At 44.2% G+C, this 26666-nt stretch overlaps 1 protein-coding gene across 1 annotated transcript in view; it reads right to left on the bottom strand.

The window, feature by feature from the left end:
• slc7a14a (solute carrier family 7 member 14a) overlaps window positions 1–26666 on the bottom strand; it is an 84778-nt gene that overhangs the window by 9644 nt on the left and 48468 nt on the right. The window contains exons 4-7 of the mRNA XM_037695286.1: window positions 22645–22853; window positions 22407–22554; window positions 21219–21711; window positions 20897–21133 (exon numbers count right to left, since the gene is read on the bottom strand). Of these exons, the coding sequence (XP_037551214.1) occupies window positions 20897–21133; window positions 21219–21711; window positions 22407–22554; window positions 22645–22853 (1087 nt within the window). The remainder of the gene's footprint in view (window positions 1–20896; window positions 21134–21218; window positions 21712–22406; window positions 22555–22644; window positions 22854–26666) is intronic.

Genomic DNA, 26666 nt, shown 5'->3' with positions numbered 1-26666 from the left:
GAGTGATTCCACGAGCTGCAGTATTAATTCAGAAAACCTTCTTCGAGAATGCCGGAGCCGAGCCGCTGTGAGGCTTGTGAAGCTGCTGACGCAGTGGGAACGCACGTTTGACACCACTGCGATGAAAAAATGTGTGTCGCTCCTGCCGAGAGCGAGGTACGTTGCTGGGCTCGTACCGCAGTCTCACGTTAACGTTGACGTGAACGGCGGGCGCTGAGAGCTGCGTGTGCGCTTTCATGCCGCGGGAGCGCATATCGGCACGCTGACAGTGAATGAAAAACAACCTTAAAAAGGCTCATTCGTGATGAGTGTGTGTGATGGGGCCGCTTGTCAGATAAACCATGCTGACAGCCTGGCTAAAGGACACTTCATCATAAAATGATGTTATTTCACATCGTGTCATCGACACACCTCCAGCAACCCGACACCTGATTACCTTCCCTTGAGCTCTGTTTGTTGTCCTGGAGGGCCCCCTGTTGGCAAAGTCCGGGAAAAAAATGAACTTCCGGATGCCGGGGACGTCTGACGGGAGGGGCTGGCGTAACAGAGATGGGGAGGCATTGTGCAGCCGTGGAGCATCTTGAAATGATCTCTCGCTGATGAAAAGAGGACCTCCAATAAAGCTCCTGCAGCTCTCCTGAGAGGAAGGTGGAGTGACGAGCCAGGAGAACCTCTGGGACCTCGTTCTCCGGCTGCGATGCGGGGCGGCAGACAGCAAAAGAGGCGCACCGGTTGAGGATGACGTCAGCTGCCCTGTAGACGGAGCGTACTGCAGGGGCCGACAGCGTCGTTAGCAAGCAGCCGCTACGAGAGCGGAACGAGCCGAAGGACAGAGGGGCCCACCGTCTCTTCCCGCCTCTGAACGTGTACGCCAACAGCGTAACATGTTGTTCGCTGCGGCCGTGTGGAACACATGCTGGTGAGCTCAGTTGGAGAACGGTATCACCGTCTCGGTTTTGCTAACCTGAGGCACGGGACGCTGGTCCACCTCGATATCTTGCTCCAATGAAGCCTCCATCAGGTTCGGCTCCAGGGGGCACGGAGGGACTTTCCGCTCAGTGAACCCCTGCTCTGGAGATGGGTGCGGACTGTGGAGATCGGCCCCCCAATCTACCAGGAAAGAACCATCTGTGGCCTCGCCCATAGGACGTCCTATTAGGAACACGAGGCCATATGGATCAAGACGGTGAGCTGGAATGGAACCCAGTAAACAACCTTCCCGCCGGATCATCCGAACTGGCGGGAAAGGCGTGGGACGTAAAAAAGGGGTCCCTTCATGTCAGCCGCCTCCTGGGTTACGCCGGGCAACCCCTGAGGGCGCCGTCGGCCGGGAGCGGTGTGATCGCCGATGCGAAAAGAGGTGGGATGGGGTGAGCATTCACTCAGCCCCCCTCCACCGACACTACGCTCTCCAGGAGGGAATGAGCAGCGGGGGGCTGCAGCTGAGCGCCGCCTGTCCCGGAAGAACCATCCGATTCGCTCCGAGGGTCGGCGATAAGAGGAAAATTACAAGATGGCATTGTCCAGCGTGTAGTAACCTGTCACTGAGAAATATTCCTCATCGCTTACCTTGAAATAAGACTGCTCGTCAGCTTCTCCTCGGGAAGGAGAACTCACCGGACGACCGGAGGTCGACTGCCGGGCCAAGAATTCTTAACAAATGTTGGTCATCTACACAACTTTCCTTCTTCGTTCTTCTGACAGTGCTATTAGCTCGCTGAAGAAAAAATGGGAGCCGATTTCCCGCTCTTAACGTAATTTATACGGACAGGGTTGGGCCCACATAGCAGGTGGGTGTGGACTAAATTTTTCAGTGTAATGCTCCGCATAACGGGATAAACCCACTAAGCGACAGCCTTAAAGGGCGAAGCCTATACGAAATAGAACAACATCCCTTTGGTTTTATAATAATTTAGCACAAGTTTGAGATGGAAAAAATCTGACTGGATGATGTTGAATGCAGACTGTAAAAGCTGGAAAACCTTAGCAACTGTTCAAGCTTGACAATAAACAACTGTGTTGTCGGCATAGAAATGTAAGGATGAATCAGGAATGATCTGACCTACAACATATGTGTGTGTGTCTTATCTCACTCAGCCTTATAACCTGAATCTCTCACTCACTGCTCACTGAATTGAGAAAGCTCCTCAGATGAGGAGCGAAACGTCTTCTGTTACAAATAAAGTCCAGTTGTTTTTGTATTGAATGCTTTTTGAATTCAACATGTCCTGAATGACTGAGAATCTTCCCCAGCAGATCTGACCTACATTACTTATGTAGATTGTGAAAAGGGCGGGTCCTAAGACTGAACCTTGTGGTACACCGTTGTTAATAGTTAAGTGGAAGAAGTACCATTATGTTGAACACATTGCTTCGGATCTGAGATAGAAACTCAACCAATAGTGTGATTTGAGAATCCAATTTCTGAGAGGTTATGACACAAGATGTCATGGTCCACCGTATCAAAAGCTTTAGACAGGTCTAAGTAAAGTGCAGCACAATAATCTTTATCATCCAGTGCTTCAACAATGTCATTAAAAACCTTTGACGATGTAAGGGTCCCACTGCCTGCAGCCTGCCTTGCTGATGGCCACTGATTGACAACACCTGGCGGCTATCAGCCTGATGAGCCTCTCCATCTACAAAAGGCTGCAGCCCTGTGTGACTCATCGCTGGAGCATATCACCTCTCATGGTATAGTACTGCTGTGCTAGATATTTCTTGGTGAAAAGAATTTGTTCACCTGTGTTCTCTTTTCCAGTTTCCTGATCCCTAGTGTTTTTTTATCTCCTCGTGACCTGTTTTGGACTCCTCGGCCTGTCAAGTGTTCCTCGTGCCATTTTTGCCTCCAGTTGCCAGCTTTCCTCGCTCCCTTGGATTCTCGTTTTGATTTCCTTCTCTGCTCATTCGTTGGACTGGAGGACCAGCTCCCCACCTTCGGTTTGGACTGTAAGAACAAAAACGCTCTTCAAACAAACAACTCAGATCTTCCCCTCTGGACAAACAGTTAACCTGTCGTCCCTCTTTCCAGGAGTTGCAGAGAAGCAGCATGCGGATTTATTCACTGTACATAAATAAACACTGTTCTTTTTGTATCTCCCTGTGTCTGCCTCGTTCTGGGTCTCATATCATCTGGGTTCCTCGCGCAATCCTAACAGAAATGCTCCAGCCACAAAAGACCCAGAATGAGACCAAGAGCGAGCAGACAACCCCCGGCTCCCCGGAGGAACGGATCAACAGGTTGGATAAAGTTTTACAGCAAGTGTTGACTCACCAAACCACCGTCCAGTCCAACCTTCAGGAGCTCGGAGGTATGGTTTATTCCATTAAACGACAACTGCAAACTTCTTCCTCCTCAGCTCCAGTCGTTCCGCCAGCCCCCGCGGCTCCTGGTCCCATTCCTCCTGTGCAACAAATAATAGTTAAACCCTCTGAGTTCTTCACCGGAGACCCTGACCAATGTGGCGGCTTATTGCTGCAGTGCAGACTCGCCTTCGAGGGGGCTCCCTCTCAGTTCTCCTCGGACTCGGTAAAGATCACCTTTTTTGTAAGTCAGCTCAAAGGTAACGCTCTCCGGTGGGCTCACTCATTTCTCCAGAGCCATGAAAATCCCTCTTCTACCTATGAACAATTCCTGCATGAGTTTCGTAGGATTTTTGATTGTCCCCTGCAGAATTCAAACGCCGCCAAGCGTTTGTTGAATTTATGACATGGCCGTCGTAATGCCTCGGAATTCGCCTTGGAGTTTCGGATCCTTGCCGCCCAGACAGGATGGTACGAATCAGCCCTACAAGGTATTTTCTTAAATTCCTTATCTGATTTTCTCAAAGACCAGATTGTAACACGCGACGAGCCCGAGACTTTCGATAAGTTAATTGACCTTGCCATCTCCATCGATGACCGCTTCCGGGAGAGAAAGAGAGAGGCAAACTACAATTTCCATCGATCCACAACTTCCAGGTTTCCGACCCCTCCAGGTGAGCCCAAGTCTGTACACTTGAACTACCTTTCCCAGAATCCTCTCACTTCCGGGTTTATGACCCCTCGCCACAAGTCCGTTTCACCCAAGCAACCTCACATGAACTACAACTCCCAGTCTTCCATGTCTCCTGGTCCTAACCAATCATCTACGTTTCCTCGACGAGATCACTCACCCGAGCCTATGCAGGTGGGGTGCACACGGCTGACTCCTGCAGAGAGACAGCGGTGTGTATCTGCCCGTCTCTGCATTTATTGTGGTAACCCCGGTCATTTTCTGCCCCACTGTCCGTTTCGGGGAAACGAGAACTCCCACCAGTAAAGCGGGAGTTACTGGTGGGTACTTCTGCATTATCCTCCCCATTTAAACTGTTGCTTCCCATGGTCATTCAGACTCCTGACCATCGCTTTTCGTTCTCCACACTCATTGACTCGGGTGCGGAACAAAACTTGATTAGTGCAAATTTAGTTAGAAAACATTCCTTGCCGACTCGAGAGATCCCTCCAATTTCTGTTGCCGGCTTAACCGGAAACACATTGGCCCGTATAAATCAGAAAACTACCAATTTGCATGTCATCATCTCAGGTAATCACCATGAGATGACGGATTTTTTTGTGTTCGACTCTCTCACGCCTCAGATAGTTCTAGGTTTCCCCTGGCTCCGTAACCATAACCCTGTTATTAATTGGGAACGTGGCTGCATTGACAAATGGAGCGACAAGTGTCTCAGTAACTGTCTCCGCTCCGCCATCAACGAGTCCCCTCGGGACATGCCTCCTCTAGAGGAAATCGACCTCACCTCCATTCCTGCTGAATACCGCGACCTAGCGGTAGTCTTTAGCAAACAACGCGCCTTGTCTCTCCCTCCTCATCGTCCCTATGACTGCTCTATTGACTTGTTACCTGGCGCCCCCTTGCCGTCAAGTAGACTCTATAATCTTTCGGGTCCCGAAAGAGAATCCATGTCTAATTATATTAATGAATCCCTTGCCTCAGGCATTATTCGACCCTCGACCTCCCCTGTGGGAGCTGTGTTTTTCTTCGTTTCTAAAAAAGATAAGACTCTCAGGCCGTGCATTGACTACCGCGGATTAAACAATATCACTATAAAGAATAAGTATCCGCTCCCTCTCATCGACTCACTGCAGGAACAATTATAGTTGGCTTCCTGCTTCACGAAACTCGATTTAAGAAACGCCTACCATCTCGTGCGTATTAAAGAAGGTGACGAGTGGAAGACTGCTTTTCGCACTCCTTTGGGTCACTTTGAATATCTGGTCATGCCCTTTGGGTTGACCAACGCCCCCGCGGTTTTTCAGGCTCTCGTCAATGATGTCCTGCGCAATTTTATTGGTAAATTTGTTTTCGTCTACCTCAATGACATTCTTATTTTTTCTCGTGACCCCACTCAGCACACTACACACGTTCGCACGGTTCTTCAGCAGTTGCTGGAGAACCAGTTGTTTGTCAAGGCCGAGAAGTGCGAATTTAATACCTCCACTGTCTCCTCCTTGGGCTTTATATTTGAGGGCGGACGTTGTAGAACCGACCCTGAAAAGACCAGGGCTGTAGTCGACTGGTCGACCCCCGAGTCCAGGAAACAGTTACAACGTTTCCTGGGCTTCGCCAACTTTTACAGGCGATTTATTAAGAATTATAGCCGTGTCGCCGCCCCCCTGTCTCAGCTCACTTCCACTGCCCGTGCTTTTCATTGGACCCCAGAGGCTGAGGCCGCCTTCAAGAGGCTCAAATCCCTCTTTTCCTCCACGCCTATCCTCTGCCATCCAGACCCCACACACCAGTTCATACTGGAGGTGGACGCCTCTGACACTGGAGTGGGGGCGGTCCTTTCTCAGAGATCGCCTGCAGACAACAAGGTTCATCCCTGCACCTTCTTTTCCCGACGTCTCTCGCAGTCTGAGCGCAATTATGACGTGGGCAACCGCGAGTTGTTGGCGGTCAAGCTTGCGTTAGAGGAATGGCGGCACTGGTCGGAAGGCACAGATATTCCTTTTTTGATTTGGACCGACCACAAGAACTTAACGTATCTTAGGAACACCAAGCGTCTGACTCCCCTTCAGGGTCGTTGGTCACTTTTTTTTAATAGATTTAATTTTGTTCTCACTTTCCATCCGGGCTTGAAGAATGTTAAGCCCGACGTCCTGTCCAGACAGTTCGCTCCTCCCGACATGCTTTAGGGTTCTTATACCATCAGTCCCCCCACCTGCGTTGTCGGCTCCCTCTCCTGGCCCATCGCCGCCACCGTTCAAGAAGCCCTCCTCTCCGAACCCGATCCTGGTGGTGGTCCTCCCGGTACTCTCTTTGTTCCCTCCAGCATGCGGTCAGAGGTGCTCCAGTGGCTTCAAACCAACAAGCTCTCTTGCCACCCTGGAGTCAACCGCATGCTCGCCCTCACAAAGACTCATTTCTGGTGGCCATCCATGTCCAGGGACATTAAGGACTTTGTTTCGGCCTGTCCCATCTGTGCCAGAAACAAGTCCGGTACCCAACCTCCGGCTGGCCTCCTGCTTCCCCTCCCAACCCCTAGTCGTCCCTGGTCCCACATCACCCTCGATTTTGTTACCGGTCTTCTCCCGTCTGACGGCAACACCACCATCCTCACGATTGTTGACCGTTTTTCCAAGGCTGTTCATTTTGTTCCCCTTCCCAAGCTCCCCTCTGTCCTTGAAACCGCTCACCTCATCACTCTCCATGTCTTTAGGCTCCATGGCATCCCTTCGGACATCGTCTCCGACCACGGCCCGCAGTTTGTCTCCCGGGTGTGGCACTCCTTTTGCAAATCGCTCGGGGCATCCGTTAGCCTTACCTCTGGCTACCATCCTCAGGCTAACGGACAAGCCGAGCGCTGCAATCAGGAGTTGGAGTCCACCCTGCGCTGCCTGGTCGAGTCCAACCCATCATCATGGAGTCAACACCTGGTTTGGGTAGAGTACGCACACAACTCCCATCGTTCCTCTGCCACCGGTATGTCCCCCTTCGAGGCCTCCCTTGGTTACCTTCCCCCTCTTTTCCCCAGTCTTGAGTCAGAATGCTCGGTTCCATCCGTGCAGCACCACTTCCGGCGGTGTCGTTGCGTCTGGCGCTAGGCCAAGACGGCCCTCCTTAGGACCGCGGCCCAGGCAAAACGGTTCGTGGACCGCCATCGTTCAGCGACGCTCGCCTACCAGATGGGTCAGCAGGTGTGGTTGTCCACCAGGGACATCAAGCTGTAGGACACCCCCCGCAAGCTGGCACCCTGCTTCATCGGGCCCTTCCCTATTGTCCACATTATCAACCCCTCTGCTGTTTGTCTCAAACTTCCCAGGGCCATGAGGATTCATCCCACTTTTCACATCTCCCAGATTAAATCTGTCTCCTTAAGTCCCCTGTGCCCCCCATCTGATCTCCCTCCGCCACCCCGCCTGATCGCCAACCACCATGCGTTCACCGTCAGGTCCATCCTTGACGTGCGACGCAGGGGTAGGGGGTTCCTGTACCTGGTTGATTGGGAGGGGTACGGTCCTGAGGAGAGGTCATGGATCCCCAGGTCCTTTATCCTCGACCCCAGCCTCATCTCCAGGTTTTTCAGGGACCACCCCGAGAAGCGCCTCAGGTCACCTGGAGGCGATTCTTGAGGGGGGAGTACTGTAAGGATCCCACTGCCTGCAGCCTGCCTTGCTGATGGCCACTGATTGACAACACCTGGCGGCTATCAGCCTGATGAGCCTCTCCATCTACAAAAGGCTGCAGCCCTGTGTGACTCATCGCTGGAGCATATCACCTCTCATGGTATAGTACTGCTGTGCTAGATATTTCTTGGTGAAAAGAATTTGTTCACCTGTGTTCTCTTTTCCAGTTTCCTGATCCCTCGTGTTTTTTTATCTCCCCATGACCTGTTTTGGACTCCTCGGCCTGTCAAGTGTTCCTCGTGCCATTTTTGCCTCCAGTTGCCAGCCTTCCTCGTTCCCTTGGATTCTCGTTTGGATTTCCTTCTCTGCTCATTCGTTGGACTGGAGGACCAGCTCCCCACCTTCAGATTTGGACTGTAAGAACAAAAACGCTCTTCAAACAAACAACTCAGATCTTCTCCTCTGGACAAACAATTAACCTGTCGTCCCTCTTTCCAGGAGTTGCAGAGAATCAGCGTGCAGATGTATTCACTGTACATAAATAAACACTGTTCTTTTTGTATCTCCCTGTGTCTGCCTCGTTCTGGGTCTCATATCATCTGGGTTCCTCGCGCAATCCTAACAGACGAAGCAGTCATGGTCCGGTGTTGTTTCCTGAAACCAAATTGATGGGGAGGTAAGATGTTAAAAGAATCTGAATACTTCTTGACTTGGGAGTTTATCAAGTTTCTAAAACTTTAGCAAGAATACAGAATTTCAAGATTGGTCGATAGTTGTTCAATATGGTGGGGTCTCCTCGCTTCAATAAAGGTAGTACAAAAGCTGTTTTCCAAAAGTTTGGAAATGTATTTTGGCTTATGGATAGATTAAAGATGTGATACACCGGTTCTGCAATGATGTGTGCAGCCAGACTTAAGAAATATGGAGGAAGGTCATCAGGGCCTGCAGCTTTTTTAGAGTCTAGACCTTTTAACAATTTGTTAACCTCACTAACAGAAAACAATACAAGATCATTAAAAACTAAAAGTTAATTCAGGTCCTCTGGACATTCAAAAACAACAACAAAAAAAAAAACACAAAAACAAAAAATAAACAAATAAATAAATCTTTTTTTTTTTGAATGTCCAGAGGACCTCAATTAACTTTTTTAGATTTTTCTACCTGGATTATTGAGCATGCATCAGGATATCATTAAAAACTCTTAAAAGTGCTGTCTCAGTGCTATGACTGGGTTTAAAATTAGACTGGGACTCTTCACTAATTTCATGAGACTATGAAAAGATATGAAGTTGATTAAAAACAGCCCTTTCTAACATTTTGGACATGAAGGATAACTTAGATATTGGCCTGTTGTTAGATAGAACATTGGGATCAAGGTTTTTCTTTTTGATAATCGGCTGCACTACAGTGTGTTTGAAAACAGCTGGAGCACAGCCAGATGACAAAGAGGAGTTCAACATGTGTAAAATACAAGGGCCTGATGTGAACGGTTTCCTTTAAAAGATGAGAGGGGAGGATATCAAGAGGAAAATTATAAGGTCTTAATTTAAAAACTACTTCCTTTAAAAATGAAAAGACACAGGCTCAAATTGTTGAAAAACAGCAGAGCGTTTTGGAGGGACAGACTGATTTAAAATGGGCTGTGAATAAAAAGACCTCAAATCAGAGCCTTTTTCAACAAAAAATTTCAAAACATGTCATGAAGTTTAAAAGAAGCCTCCATGGAAACACTGACAGTGGGATTAACAACAGAGTTAAAAATAAAAAGAACTTGTGGTTTGTGACACAATCATTTTGGACATAAAAGCAGGCTTTAAAGATTTCAATCTTCTGATACTTTGACAAGCAGTCGTAAAATTCCCAGACACTTGGAGTTTGTCTTTTCCAGCTTCTCTCTGTGCGTCGGCACTCCTGTCTGTGAGTGCAGGTGGTTTCATTTGACCAAGGTTGGTGGGATGGTTTAGAAGATTTAGGTCTGAGTGGGGCAACAGAGTCCACAATGCCAGAACATGTTGAAATACAAACGTTAACCAGCTCATCAATGTTAATCAGCATAATTCACAGCCTCACTGAGAACAGTGTTGTCCGTTTTAATGTCCACTCCAGCTTCAACCACTTTCTCTTTAAGCATCGGTGGAAAGTAGTGAATTATATTTACTTGCATTGTGTAATTAAGTATGCATTTTGTGTACTTTTTACTTTTAAAAGTAATTACTTTTATCTCTACTTTTACTTGAGTATACAGTATTTTATTTGAATTATTTTACTTAGTTACATTTGAACCATACTATCACTGAGTAGAAAATTCGAACATACATACCGGATTGGTTGAGGCACAGGTTAACAACGACTACCATGGGTGCTGTTGACAAACAGGGTGCCGGCGGAAATTGTGCTACTATTAGTCAAATACCATGAGAAAGGAAACATGTCAGTAGCCAGAGGGAGAAGAGGAAAGTCAAGAATGTAGGATTGAGGGTTGCAAATCTAAATAGGGGGACAATGACAGGCAAAGGTAGAGAGCTGGCTGACATGATGCAGAGAAGAAAGGTAGATGTTTTATGTGTCCAAAAGACCAAGTGGAAGGACAACAAGGCTCACAGCATTTAAACTGGGTTTAAACTGTTTTACCATGGTGTGGATAGAAAGAGAAATGTTGTAGGGGTTGTCCTGAAGGAGGAGTTGGCAAAGAATGCAGTAGATGTGAAAAGATGTGCGATAGAGAGATGTGTCTGAAGGTAGAAGTAGACAGTCTGATGCTAAATGTTGTCAGTTGTTATGCTTCACAGGTTGGATTTGATGTGGAGGAGAAAGATACATTTTAGAAGAATCTGGATGACGTGATAGTTGTATTCTCAGGGAGGAGAGAGTGGCAAACAAAGCAGACCTGAATGGACATGTTGGTGAAGGAAACAGAGGGGATGATGAAGTGATGGGTAGGTTTGTTGTCAAGAAAAGACACCAAGATGGACAGATGGTGGTGGATTTTGCCAAGAGAATGCAAATGGCTGTAGTCAACACATTTCCAAAAGAAAGAAACATGGAGTGACCTATGAGTGGAGACACGAGTACACTGGTAGACTATAGTCTGTGTAGAAGAAGGCAACTGAGTGAGATTCGGGACTGTAAGGTTGTGGCAGGGGAGAGTGTGGCCAGACAGCATAGGCTGCCTTTTTTTGTGAAGAAGAGAAAAAAAGTAAAATCTGAGAAGACTAAATGGTGGAAGCTGAGAAAAGAAGAATCTTGTGAAAAGTTCAGACAAGAGCTGTTAAAGGCTCTAGGTGGTAAGAAAGAGCTTCCAGATAATTGGGCTACTACAGCAACAGTAATTAGAGAGATTGGTAGCAAGGTACTTGGTGGGTAATCTGGACAGAGAATAGATGATAAGGAAACCTGGTGGTGGAATATTGAAGTGCAGGAAGCTATTCAAAGCAAGAGGTTAGTCAAGAAGAAATATGACAGTGAGGACTGAAGAGAGGAGACAGGAATATACAGGTCCTTCTAAAAAAATTAGCATATTGTGATAAAGGTCATTATTTTCCATAATGTAATGATAAAAATAAAACTTTCATATATTTCAGATTCATTGCACACCAACTGAAATATTTCAGGTCTTTAATTGTTTTAATACTGATGATTATGGCATACAGCTCATGAAAACCCAAAATGCCTGTCTCAAAAAATTAGCATATTTCATCCCACCAATGAAAGACAAGTGTTTTTAATACAAAAAACGCCAACCTTCAAATAATCATGTTCAGTTATGCACTCAATACTTGGTCGGGAATCCTTTTGCATGAATGACTGCTTCAATGCAGCGTGGCATGGAGGCAATCAGCCTGTGGCACTGCTGAGGTGCTATAGAGGCCCAGGATGCTTCGATAGCAGCCTTAAGCTCATCCAGAGTGTTGGGTCTTGTGTCTCTCAACTTTCTCTTCACAATATCCCACAGGTTCTCTATGGGGTTCAGGTCAGGAGAGTTGGCAGGCCAATTGAGCACGGTAATACCATGGTCAGTAAACCATTTACCAGTGGTTTTGGCACTGTGAGCAGGTGCAAGGTCGTGCTGAAAAATGAAATCTTCATCTCCATGAAGCTTTTCAGCAGATGGAAGCATGAAGTGCTCCAAAATCTCCTGATAGCTAGCTGCATTGACCCTGCCCTTGATAAAACACAGTGGACCAACACCAGCAGATGACATGGCACCCCAGTGACTGTGGAAACTTGACACTGGACCTCAAGCAATGTGAATTCTGTGTCTCCTCTCTTCCTCCAGACTCTGGGACCTTGATTTCCAAAGGAAATGCAAAATTTACTGTAATCAAAGAACATAACTTTGGACCACTCAGCAGCAGTCCCAGGTGAGATGCTTCTGCCGCTGTTTCTGGTTCAAGAGTGGCTTGACCGGGGGAATGCGGCACCTGTAGCCCATTTCTCTGGATGTTTCTACTCCAGACTCAGTCCACTGCTTCCACAGGTCCCCCAAGGTCTGGAATCGTCCCTTCTCCACAATCCTCCTCAGGGTCCAGTCACCTTTTCTCGTTGTGCAGCGTTTTCTGCCACACTTTTCCCTTCCCACAGACTTCCCACTGAGGTGCCTTGATACAGCACTCTGGGAACAGCCTATTCGTTCAGCAATTTCTTTCTGTGTCTTACCCTCTTGCTTGAGGGTGTCAATGATGGCCTTCTGGACAGCAGTCAGGTCGGCAGTCTTATCCATGATTGCGGTTTTGAGTAATGAACAAGGCTGGGAGATTTAAAAGCCTTAGGAATCTTTTGCAGGTGTTTAGAGTTACTTTGTTGATTCAGATGGTTAGGTTAATAGCTTGTAGACAACCTTTTCATCATATGCTAATTTTTTGAGACAGGCATTTTGGGTTTTCATGAGCTGTATGCCATAATCATCAGTATTTAAACAATTAAAGACCCGAAATATTTCAGTTGATGTGCAATGAATCTGAAATATATGAAAGTTTCATTTTTATCATTACATTATATAAAATAATGACCTTTATCACAATATGCTAATTTTTTGAGAAGGACCTGTAAGGAGATGCAACGTAGAGCAACAAATAGGTAGCAAAGCAGAAGGCATATGATGAGTTGTATGGGAGGCTGGACACTGGGTGAGAAGAACTTGCACCGATTGGCAAGACAGAGGGATCAGGCTGGATAGGATGTGCAGCAGGTTAGGCTTGTTGAAGTTAGGAATGATAATGTTTTAACAAGTGAGGAGAGTGTGACGGGAAGATGGAAGAATTACTTTGAGGCTCTAATGAAAGAAGAGAATGAAAGAGAAAGAAGAGTAGAGATCAAAGAAACTGTGGACCAGGAAGTGGGAAAGATTAGTGAAGGTGAAGTTTGGAAAGCCTTGAAAAGAATGAAGAAGGAAAAGGCAGTATGACCTGATATACCAGTGGAGGTTTGGAAATGTCTTGGAGAGATGGCAGTGAGGTTTTTGACTCAAATATCCAATGGCATATTTGAGGGTGAGAAAATGCCTGAGGCATGGAGAAGAAGTGTGCTGGTGCCCATTTTTAAGAACAAGAGTGATGTACAGCGATGTCGCAACTACAGGGGAATTAAGTTGATGAGTCACACAATGAAGATCTGGGAGCGAGTTGTGGAAGCTAGACTTAGACAGAGGTGACAATTTGTGAGCAGCAGTATGGTTTCATGCCCAAGAAAGAGCACCACAGATGCCATATTTGCTTTGAAGATGTTGAGGGAAAAGGAGAGAGAGTCCAAAAGAACTCCATTGTGTCTTTGTGGATTTAGAAGAAGCATATGACAGGGTGCCGAGGGAGGAGGTGTGGAATTACATGAGGAATTCTGGAATGGCAGAGAAGTATGTTAGACTGGTTGGTACAGAACATGTATGAGGACAGCAGAACAGTGGTGAGATGTGCTGTAGGAGTGCTTCAAGGTGGAGTTGGGAGTGCATCAAGGATTGGCTCTGAGCCCCTTCTTGTTTGCTTTGGTGATGGACCGACTTAAGGTTCCCACATACTCGGGCATATTGTATATACTCCATGAGCTGCACGGACACTGCACAGATGGTTGATACTTCATACTCAAGCGTACACCCTGAGTGGCTGCAGCTCAGCTCTGCAGGCAAGGGGCGTTTACCTTCGGGACAAATTGAGGTCACCGATTGGTCATTTGCTGACACACCTACTGGATTGATTGACAGGTCGCAAAAAACAAAACAAATAATAAAAATAAAAAAAATACGAGAGCTACTGGCAACCCTAGTTAGAGGCAGCTGGCAGCCCTGGAGCAGCAGTGTTCTGTGTTTATATGTTGTTAATAAAATGTTCTAAAAAATTGAAAATTGCCCTGCAGCCCACACATCAGATCAGCCCACCAGGAAATTAGACCCTTCCACAGCCACGTCGGGCCTTATTTTAATTCTCTCGTGACAAATTCCTTCCTTTCTCACAACTTCAGTCATGGCATCAACTGACGAGGAGGAAGAGATCGTTTGCCTCTTGGCAAAAAAAAAAAAAACCCAAACAAACAAAAGTCTGTCGCCGGGCAGTTTATTGTGCTACACCAAGTACGCGTACACTGTAGTAAAAATTGATCTTTACGCGGACGTGGTTTGAAGGCTGCCACGATAAGCCTAACCTGGTACACGCGGACCTCCACGGAGTGAAGTACACCCGAGTATGTGGGAGCCTTAAAACCGATGAGGTCAGGCAGGAATCCTTGTGAACTATGATGTTTGCAGATAATATTGTGAGCTGTGGTGGGAGCAGGAAACAGGTGGAAGAGAACATAGAGAGGTGGAGGTATGCACTTGAAAGAAGAGGAATGAAAGTCAACTGTAGTTAGACAGAGTACATGTGTGTGAATGAGAGGGATGCCAGTGGAACAGTAAGGCTATGAGAAGTAGAGGTCGCAAAGGTGTAGAACTTCAAGTCTTGGGTTATACTGTCCAGAAGAATGGGGTGCATGTTAAAGAGGTGGATGGAGAAAAGTTTCAGGAGTGACTTGCAACTGAAGGGTGTCAGCAAAGGGTAAAGGAAAAGTTTACAAGACAGATGTGATACCAGCTATGCTGTATGGTCTGGAGACAGTGGCATTGACTAAAAGACATGAGAAATAACTGGAAGTAGCAGAAATGAAGATGCTGAGGTTCTTTAGTGTCCGGCCTCCCATACCACTCATCATACACCTTCTGTTTTGCCTTTGCTACCTCCCTCTTTGCATCTCCTTATATTCCTGTCTCCTCTCTTCAGTCCTCTCACTGTCATATTTCTTCTTGGCTAATCTCTTGCTTTGAATAGCTTCCTGTACTTCACTATTCCACCACCAGGTTCCCTTATCATCTATTCTCTGGCCAGATGACACACCAAGTACATTCCTAAGGGTCTCTATAATTAGACCCGAGCAGCGAAGCGCTGCGAAGGCCTATTGTAATTGCTCCGTTTATTATTACGATTCTTGGTCCGAAAGAATTGCTAATTTGGAGGGGTTAACATATCTGAAAACTCACCAAACTTTACCCAAAATTGTCCCCCACGTGAAATTTTAGTATTTTAATGGAACCAAAAGTGGGCGTGGCCAAACTGCTCAGTAGCGCCCCCTAACGTGAAATAGGACAACTGGTATATCCTAGAGAGCTGAAATTTGGTACATAGGTAGAACTCCCTGAGTCAAGAAAAAAAGTCTCTTGGAGGTATGCCCATAACCCAACAGGAAGTCGGCCACTTTGGGTCAAATGGTCATTTTTGGGCATTTTTCACTTTTCATACATGGTAAATTTTAACGAACTCCTCCTAGGTATTTTGAGAGATTGCCTTCAAACTTGGTGGATATGACCTTAAGACATTAGGGAATAAAAATTATCAAAATAATTGCGTTTTCATATATGTTGAAGGGGCGTGGCCAGGCCTCAAAGTTACGCCTCACGCCATAAATTTCCAAACGCTATAACTTTCACATTGAAAGAACAAAATGCACAAAACTTGGCATAAGCCATCCCTGTCCGATGCCCGACGATCCTCTGTGGTCATATTCTGATGTCATCAAAGCCACGACCCCTCAGAACAGGAAGTCACTTTTTTTGCTTGGAATGCTCCCTCTCTGACATTCTTGACCTAAACAGGATGATCCTGTGTTAGAAGACATATAACAAGATGGTCTGACTTGCTTTAAAGCGCAAACCATTTTCGCTAGAGAATGTGGGCGTGGCGAAGTCAGAAGTGACGCCATTGCAATACATTTGGCTCTAAATTCCACAGATTTAAGCCGAGGTTCACCAAAATCACTATGATCGATCATTATCCACCCCTTGAACAGGAAGCCATGATAATTGGCCAATAGCCTCCACAGCGCCCCCTAGAATATTTTAAAACCTCAGCCCCAAGCCATTTTTGGACCGATAATTCTGAAACTCGGTGAACATCTGTATCTTCACAAGACCTATGAAAAAGTCTCTTAAAGCCCTGGTCCAAACTCAACAGAAAGTCGGCCATTTTGGGTCAAAGGGTCATTTTTGGGCATTTCTAATGGCGAATGTTAAACTCCTCCTAGGGATTTTGAATGATTGCCTTCAAACTTAGTTAATATGCTCTTAAGACATTTGGAGAATAAAAGTTATCAAAAGCTTTCAGTTTCGTTTTGGTAAAGGGGCGTGGCCAGGCCTCAAAGTTGCGCTTCACGCCATAAATTTACAAACGCTAAAACTTGCACATTGAAAGAACGAAATGCAACAAACTTGGAATGATGTATACCTGATGGATACACAACAATCCACTGTTGTCATATTTTGACATCATGAAAGCCCCGCCCCCTCAGACCATGAAGTATTTTTTTTTATTTGGAATGCTCCCTCTTTGACACCATTGACCTAATCAGGATGATACTGTCTTAGAATACAGATAAGATAGTCTGACTTGATTTAAAGTGCAAACCATTGTTGCTGGAGGATGTGGGCGTGGCGGGGTGGCGAATTAAGAAGTGATGCCGTTGCAATATGTTTGGCTCCAAATTGCACAGATTTCAACTGAGTTGCACCAAAATCACTATGATTGATCATTATCCACCCCTTGAACAGGAAGCCATGATAATTGCCCAATAGCCTCCACAGCGCCCCCAAGAATATTTAAAAACCTGAGCCCCAAGCCATTTTTGGACAGATTATTCTGAAACTCGGCGAACCTCTGTATCTTCTCAGGATCTATGAAAAAGTCTCTTGGAACACTGGTCCAAAATCAACAGGAAGTCGGCCATTTTGGGTCAAAGGGTCATTTTTGGGCGTTTCTAATGGCGAATGTTAAACTCCTCCTAGGGATTTTGAAGGATTGCCTTCAAATTTGGTTAATATGCTCTTAAGACATTGGAGAGTAGAAGTTATCAAAAGCTTTCGGTTTTGTTTTGTTAAAAGGGGCGTGGCCAGGCCTCAAATTTGCGCTTCACACCATAAATTTAAAAACTCTATAACTTACACATTGAAAGACCGAAAAGCACCAAACTTGACATGACTCATCCCTGTGGATACCCCACCCCCTCAGAACAGGAAGTCTCTTTTTTTACTTGGAATGCTCCCTCTTTGACACCCTTGACCTAATCAGGATGATCCTGTCTTAGAATACAGATAAGATTGTCGGACTTGATTTAAATTACAAACAGTTATAGCTGGAGGATGTGGGCGTGGCGGGGTGGCGAATTAAGAAATGATGTCGTTGCAATACGTTTGGCTCTGAGTTGCACAGATTTGAGCCAAGATGTACCAAAATCACTGATTGATCATTATCCACCCCTTGAACAGGTGTCCATGAGAAGTGGCCAATAGCCTCCACAGCGCCACCTATATTCTTCCTACAGTTATATCTCAGTGATACAACATCCGATCTGAACCAGATTTTTGGTGCGTCATTAGTGAGCACTTATGGACAAATTGGTATTGTTTTTTTAACTTTTGACTCTAGTGTGCCCCCTACATTATTCCAACAGTTATATATCAATGATACATCATCCAATCTGCACCAGATTTTTGTTGTGTCATCTGTGAGCATTTCGAGACACATTGCTCAAGTGCACCCCCTAGAATATTCAAACTTTTAAATCTCAGTGATATATCATCCGATCTGCACCAGATTTTTGGTCCATCATTAGTGAGCACTTATGGACACATTGGTATTGTTTTTTAACTTTTGACTCCAGTGCGCCCCCTACATTATTCTAACAGTTATGGCTCAGTGAAACATCATCCGATCATAACCAGATTTTTTGTGCATAATCGGTGAGCACGTCTAGACACATTGATATTGTGGTTTAACATATGACTCAAGTGCGCCCCCTAGAATATTTAATCAGTTATATCTCAGTGATATATCATCCAATCTGCACCAGATTTAGTTTTTTAAATTTTGACTCAAGTACACCCCCTAGATTATTCCAACAGTTATATCTCAGTGAAATATCATCCAATATGTACCAGATTTATTGAGGATGATCAGTTAGCACTTCTAGACACATTGGTATTGTTCTTTAACATTTGACTCGATTGCGCCCCTACATTATTCAAACAGTAATATCTCAGTTATATATTGCCAAATCTGTACCAAATTTATTGTGCGTGATCAGTGAACCATTCTGCACACATTGGGATTGTTGTTTAACATTTGACACCTGAGCGCCCCCTAGATTATTCTACAAGTTATATCTTAGTGATGTATCATCCGATCTGTAGCAAATTTATTGTGCGTGATTAGTGAGCACTTCTAGATACATAGGTATGGTTGTTTCATGTTTGACTCTAGTGCACCCCCTAGATTATTCCAACAGTTATATCTTAGTGAAATATCATCCAATATGTTCCAGATTTATTGTGCGTGATCAGTGAGCACTTATAAACACATTGGTATTGTTCTTTAACATTTGACTCAAGTGCGCCCCTACGATATTTCAACAGTTATATTTCAGTGAATTATCATCCGATCGGAACCAGATTTTTGGTGCATAATCGGTGAGCATGTCTAAACACATTGATATTGTGGTTTAACATATGATTCAAGTCTGCACCCTTCAAAGGTTCGGCAAATGCGCACTCCGGTGAACAGGCGTGGGACGGGAGCATGAGCGTTCGCAATGCCAACTGGGCGGAGTCGATGGAGCTCCCGCGGTCGCCGTAAGGCCAGAGCAGCGCTTTGCTGCAAGGGCCTTCAATGCTGCTTGCAGCTTTAATTACTGTTGTTGTAGTAGTTCAGTCATTTAGAAGTTCTTTCTTACAACCCAGAACCTTTAACAGTTCCTTGATGAATTTCTCAAAACATTCTTCCTTCTTAAGCTTCTACCATTTGGTCTTCTTCTCTGATTTGACTATTTTTCTCTTCTTCACATCAACTGTCATTTTACACATAACTATCTGATGCTGTCTGGTCATGCTCTCCCCTGCCATAACCTTACAGTCCCCAATTTCCTTCAGGTTTCCTCTTCTACACAGAATGTTGTCTACCTGTGATCTCCTGCCTACACTCTTTTAGGCCAGTCTATGTTCCTCTTTCTTTTGGAAATAAGTGTTGACTACAGCCATTTCCATTCTCTTGGCAAAATCCACCACCATCTGTCCTTCCTAGTTTCTTTCCTTGAGACAAAATCTACCCATCACTTCCTCATCCCCTCTGTTTCCTTCACCAACATGTCCATTTAGGTCTGCTTCGATCATCACTCTCTCCTCCCTGGGAATACTCCCTATCACTTCATCCAAATCTATTCAAAGTTTATCTTTCTCCTCCACATCACGTCCAAACTGTGGAGCATAACCACTGATAACATTTAGCATCAGACCTTCTACTTCTACCTTCAGTCAAAGTGACACCTTTTCACCTCTAGTACATTCTTTGCTAACTCCTCCTTCAGGTCATTCCATTTTTCTTTATATCTACACCATGGTTAAACAGTTTAAACCCTGCTCTAATGCTGAAAGCCTTGATGCCCTTCTACTTGGTCTCTTGGACCCATAAAACATCCAACTTCCTTCTCTGCATCATTTCAACCAGCTCTCTACCTTTGCCTGTCATTGTTCCCACATTTAGAGTTCCAACCCTCAGTCTTACATTCTTGACTTTCCTCTTCTCCCTTTGTCTCCTGACTCATTTCCCTCCCCGTGGTCTTTGACTAACAGCAGCACAATTGCACCCTGTTTGTCAACAGCACCGGTGGCGGTCATTGTTAACTCGGGCCTCGACCGATCTGGTATGGTTTTGCTTAGATGAACTTGCATTACAATTTTGGCAAAAGTGTTTTATGTCGGATGCCCTTCCTGACACTACCTTTACCATTTACTCAGGTTTGTGACCGGCACAAGAGATATACTGGCTTGTGATCCCCAGTGGCTGGTTTAAGAAAACACATGAATAATTATGTAAAAATAAATTAAACCATAACTGTCCCCGTTTCTTAATTTCTTCTTGATAATGTTCAATTATCTTTTGTTTCCAAGCTGGAAATGTCCCCAGATTTAATTTCAGAAATCTGTTGACCTTGGTATAACATTATTTTTAATATGATTTTAATTTACACTCTGGCATGAAAGGCGGTGGACATTATGCATTCCTTCAATAAATAATGTCATAATGAAATGAATGAAACAAATCTTTTAATTTTTCAAGAAATTTTCCAGTGGTGGGCACAGCTAACCAAAAAGTTACCTTTGCTAACCCATATTATGCTAACTAAAAAATTTGCTTTGCTAACACTAAACTGCTAAACAGGTAAAAAACAATAGCTGAAGCTAATGCTTAACCACTAACCACATAGACGATTGTCAGTCTGCACTCTGCGTCACACTTCCTCATCTCCTTAAACTTGAAGCTGCTTCGACCAATCAACGTCTTGTTACGTGTACACACAGTAAGCCAATAGAGTGCATTCAGCTTGTCTCTGCTGCATCGACCAATCACGTCTTGTCATGTACATAGTAAGCCAATAGCATCCTTAATGGACTCATTGAGACATGCCCACAACAGACAGGTAGAAGCTTGTAATTTTGGTATTGGATTTATAGTGGCAAAACATAATTTAGCATAAGATAATTCTGATTTCCAAAGTTAGCAAAAATGCCAATATTTTAAACCAAAAATTTGTTCCACTGTTAAACTGCTGTTAGTGGATTAGCAAAACTGTGCCCACCACTGATAATTTCTATTCTTCTTGCTTTATATCCAAACATGATTAGTTCTTATCTAAAAAAGTTGAAAAGATGGAAACCTGTTGTCAAAATTTTACAAAAATAAACTTTTCCTGGCAAACAAATCAATGCAAAGTGGATACCTACCAACAAGGCACCAGACTGAAAATCGTATCCAGGTGATAGCAGACAGTTTGAGCATGAGGTAGATATTGACCAGCATAGCTGAAGCAGGTACAAATGGCACACAGGGTGCCATGTAGGGCAGCCGTTTGGGATTTTCTGGCTGCTGAAGGATGATAACTATCAGTAGGGCAATGACAATGATGAAGAAGATTAATAGCAGCAAAGCCCACCAACTACCCTCCTCAATGTAGCTCACTTCTGAAAGAAAAGACAAAAAGGTTCTTCCTATATATGTTCATATTACACTGTGAACTGGACAAAGATCTTGTTCACTGGTTCTCACCAAAAATGATGAAAGAGCAGAAAGCAAAAAAGAAGATGAAGAGCAGCAAAACACACACGGTGACAGTTTTCCCTGTGGCTTGAGTTGGCCGATCCATTTTTCCAGGAAGGCCGAGTCGAATCCTCAGTGTATAGTATCGTGGTCCAATTAGTTTCTTCAGCCGCCGAGACATCCCTCCTTCTGACTCCTCTGCTTCAATTCCAGTAGTCATATCCACTGTGCCATAGTTAGGGTGGCTGGTAGTGTATGTGTTTTTATCTGGTTTGCCGATCAGCATCTCGTTGTCACCAAGTGATGGCAGGTTTTTAGCTCCACAGGTGTTCGTGGGCAGACCATAATCATCAGCCTCACTGGTTGGTGAGCAGGCGTCTTTCTCACACTCAGCCAAAATGCCTTCCTTTTTCTTCTTATTCTGCTCCTCAGAAAGAAAGTTTACAAAGCCATGGATATCACCTTCAGGTTGGTAACGTAGAAGTAGTACACAGAGGCTCACCTGAGGGGGATGAGACAAAACCGTTTGCTTCATTTATTTATTCAGCATGTGATTCCTAATAAGGAAAAATGTTTGGTCTTAATTTGTCTTTCCCTTCTTAAATGATGAATAATTTAAAATAATTTCAATACAGTGAATGCAGAAAGAACACTGCATTTAAGACTGTTTAATTTTTAATCATGCAATCTGTTCATACCTGGCACCATACTGTATGTCTCTTTTGGATGATTTGTTTGATGGTTCTGACTGAGGCTGCTTACACTTAGCAGTTATGCATATCCCAAAATGGTTTTTGCATTCAGATGTCAATTACCTGCTCTGTATACAGATACATACACAGCCATGCCACACAGTGGGCTGTCAGCTTTACAATAACATTACTGTGTTTATTTAGGCAAATATAATGTAACAAACACTCCTTACATTCTTATCCTGTGATTGACACAGCATATGATATCATACAGTGACCACAATAGGTCTAATAAGCTTCAAAAACAATCAAAGCAACTTTAAACATGTGATGTCTGTAAATGAGGTCATATAAATTAATGTTCCTTACTTACAAAGGAGGGGAATGAAAACGTATCTTTATTTGTAGCTAGAACTTTGCCCTTACCATGTTGTAGACTACTGTGAAATCATCCTCATGAGCAAACACATTATACGTATAATGTGTTTGCTCTCCAATCACTTACTAGAGTATAAGCCAGCAAAGTTCCAATAGACATCATTTCTATGAGGTCTCTGAGGCTGACCAAAAGGGACAGGAGGGCAGCCATAAAGCCTGACACCACACAGGCGACAGCAGGAGTCTCTGTGTACGAGGACACATGGGCCAGGAACCTACACACACAAGGATGCGTACATTTAGACTCAGACACATGCAGTATGTCATTAATACTAACATAAAAGCAAACATCACTAAAGACCTACTTAAAGAGCAAGCCGTCCCCTGCCATGGCGTAGATGACCCTGGGCATGGGGAACAGGGACCCCAGCAGGGACACAGTGAGTCCAGCTATAGATCCGACAGCAACAATATATTTTGCAAACATGCAGCCATGCACGGCAAACATTTCCATCAGTGGGGCATCGACATCAATTTCAGTGTACTGAACCATCAGTGTTAGTATTACAGAGACCTGGGAATCAGACAGAAATATACTGTTAATTATTATGTTCAATATATATATATATATATATATATATATATATATATATATATATATATATATATATATATATATATATATTATTTTTTACTTTATCAAAATCAAAACAATTGTAAACATAGCAAATTTAATTTAGGTCAAATCGGGGAAATATCTATATGAATGCAAAGCAAATGATGTTTGTTGTTCTTTTATGGGTTTTGTTTAAATTTTTCTATGACGTCTGTGGTTTGCTTTGGCCTGAGCTTAATTGTTTATTCTGAAACTTTGTTATCCAAATTAATTTTGGATAAGGATGTGGCAATTAATGTATTTAGCATCTACCGTTCTGACCGTCTGAGGAAGGGAAGGGGGGGGTCACAATTTACATCTGAGCAAGCCTGGATTCTCAACTGGTCTCTGCTAAGGCCCTATTTTACATGGACACGGCAGGGGGAAACATAGGCTTTTTTTCACATGATGATTCGAGGAAAACATCTGCGTTGACACGGACGGATTTTGTGTTTACATTAGGGATGGGGCAGATTCGATCAAGTATCTGTATCGGCGTCCGATACCAGCATAATTTACTTATCAGATTTTCCGATTCACCTGCCGATATTTCCGATCCATGATACATGTTGGCTTCAAACTATGGAATGGATTTCCTGTCTCATGAACCCAGAGTAATAAGACCCGTCTCACATTCAGGAAATCCAGTTCATAGTTTGCAGCCAGCTGCAACGTGAGGACTGAGTTAGCAGCACTGTGGCTAACAGCTAACAAACTTTTCATCTAAACATGTCCGCTGTGTGGAAGTATTTTACACTAAAAACACCACAAGATAGCATCGTGCAATGTCTGCAGAGCCATAGTGCCACATTAAACCACGTTAAAGTTAGTTTTACGATGGACATTCAAGCTCCGTGGCTTCAGCGGGGCACTACTCTTTGGTCAAACCGAAAGAGGCGACTCGACACCGGCCAGCCGCGTCCAATCTGCCCCGCTCAGTCTGCCCGTCTCCGAGGAGGGACAGACTGAGCGCGGCTGCCCCAAATCAGGCTGCCTGCTTTGGATTGAACAAGAAGTAGACATCGCTGAAACCACGGAGCTCAAATGTTTACCGAGAAGTTGCTAAACTTCATAATAATTAATGACCAACCACTATCAGTTGTAGAAAACGAAGGATTTCTCAGCTTGATACTTGCAGTCAAGATATAGTTTACCTTCCAGGAGAAATTTATCAGTACAACAGTAGACAATCATAAAAAACATAACTTGCTTCCTCCCAGGCTCTGATCGAGGTGGCAGCTTCAATTTCTCCTCCCCCATTTTTTTCCTTCTTCCTGCTCTGCTCTCTGTCTGTCTGAAGCGCCTGGGTCTCATCTCCCGAACATAAATTAAGAAGATTATGGATTTGGTATTGTGGGCGTTCAACTCTATTGATAAGATTTTTTCATCAAAGCGACAAGGTCCTGGGGAACCGGCCTGTCTAAAGCGCCTGGGTCTCATCTTGAAGAAGACAGCGGGAGCAGTTTTGGCCATGGAAAAACTTCCGAGTCAGTGTGAAGGTCTGGTACTCGCTGTGGGAACTTTAAATCGTCTGGTCTACGAGCTTAACCGTAAGGTGGAGGCGATTGAGAATCGCAGACCACCTGCGGCTTTGGGACTCGAAGCGTGGTGGGTTCGACGTTGAAGGAGACTCATAGCATGGATCAGTGAAATTAAATTCCACAATTAGGCTTTTTCAGAACCAGAACGCCCAGATGGACTCAAGGCTGAAGAAAAAATCTGTCTGCCTGAAGAAAAACAAATATTAAGCTTATCTAATCTGACTCAGGCTGACTATCAAATTTCTCCTGGGACATGAGTACCCAAGGACAAAAGCTTCATCTATCCCCCCCACCCCCGAGAACTTTCTGTGCAGGCTTATCAGAACTGCTGGCTGGAACAACATCTTCAGAAACTGTGGCTGATATGAAAAAAACGCTCATGGACAAATCTCAACACCTCGATGTCAAATGCAAATGTAATCATGTTTTAATTGTGCTTGCTGGTAGAGTTTTTTGATGTCTCAAATCCTGTCCTAATAGACAAGATGTGAAATATATTTTTTGTAATACCACTATCTACCCTCATGTTTCTCCTCCTTTTCCTATCTAAGATTATTATCTGATAAGGATAAAATGGCCGCGCTCTCCTGTAGTTGCAGCTTCGTGCACTCCGCCCATCTTTCGAATGACTGTACGTACATATTCACGTTGTACCTCGGTGCAATTACAATAAAGTTTATTCTGATTCTGATTCTGATTGAAAATTATATATATATTAAAAACATAAACAGTTATATTACAAAGTGATGTAAAATACTAAGAACAGGAACATGTCTGTTGGTTTATGCCATGAACTTAGCAGATGTTTGAAGCCATTTAACATTTAATTTAATTCATTTATTCATTCATTTAAATGAAACAAAATAAAAAAAATCATCAAAAAGAAAACATTGAATGAAAAGAGTGCAGAAAGAAGAAACAATTATTATATCTGCCCCTTATAAAATACAAAACAACTTTAAACAATCACTTAAATTAATCACTTTAATATCCACTTTAAAGCTAGGAATAAAAAGAAACATGTTTTGTGTTAGCAGAATTTCATTCTAACTTTAAAACTTATCCAACATTAATAAAACTTACCTCAAGTTGCCTTTTTGGACATGCATGCATGTATTTGTACAAATTGTACTTGAGAGGAGATTATTACAGCCTCATGTAAAATCTATGATGATCATGATATCGGAACTGGATCAGTATCGGCCGATACTCAGCTACAGGTATCGGGATCGGAATTTTAAAAAGTGGATCGGTGCATCCCTAGTTTACATGCATTTGCCAAACATTTACAAATTAAATCTCTCCTACAAGTCAATCAGTAAACCAGACTTTTTCACTTTCAACGTATTCCGTTAGTGAGGTTAATAAATTGTTAAAAAGTCTAGATTCTAAAAAATCTGCAGGCCTTGATGACCTTCCACATTATTTTTTAAGGCTGGCTGCTCATATCATTGCAGAACCAGTGTCTCACACAGTGGTGTAGTCTACATTTTTGTAGTGGGTATACTGTGTTCAGAAACCAAAATACACCGGTTAGTACAATGTAATCAGCAATTTATTTTGATTTCCCCAAAGCACCTCCTTAGGAAGCGGAAGATAATGGATGGATGGATGGATATGTTACATAGGTGGCTTCAAATGTTACTAATACTTTGAAATGTCGAAAAATAAATATCCGGTCTAAACTTTTATTCTGAAAACCCCCTTGCCCTTGTTCCAGCGATGCTCTGCATCACTCCTGCTAGCTTCACATAGCTGGAGTGGCTCTCGCGGTGGCACGTGCACCTGGCAGAATACATACAGTTCTATGTCATATAGGCTTCGCCCTTTAAGGCTGTCGCTGATGGGTTTATCCCGTTATGCGCAAGCATCATACTGAAAAAATTAGTCCACGCCCACCTGCTGTGTGGGCCCCACCCGATCCGTATAAATTACATTAAGAGCGGGTAATCTGCTCCCATTTTTCTTAAGCAAGCTAATATAATAAAACAACTGACCTTTTCATCGAGATGTCCAGCCCCAGCACCATCCGCTTGTGTCCCTCCTGCAAGACCGGTTACTTGCTCAGCTTCGACCGGCACGACACCTGCGAGGGATGCCTGGGTCCCCGCCACGTCGCCCGCGCTTCCTCCTGCCGCCTCTGTGACGAGCTTCCACCGGAGGAAAGGCAGAGGAGAGCAGCCTTGTTTAA

Source organism: Nematolebias whitei, chromosome 21 (genome assembly GCF_014905685.2).
Source record: "Nematolebias whitei isolate Nwh7 chromosome 21, NemWhi1, whole genome shotgun sequence".
NCBI classification, from domain to species: domain Eukaryota; kingdom Metazoa; phylum Chordata; class Actinopteri; order Cyprinodontiformes; family Rivulidae; genus Nematolebias; species Nematolebias whitei.
The sequence above is the reverse complement of the archived record's forward strand: the minus strand, read 5'-3'. Positions and strand labels throughout refer to the sequence as shown.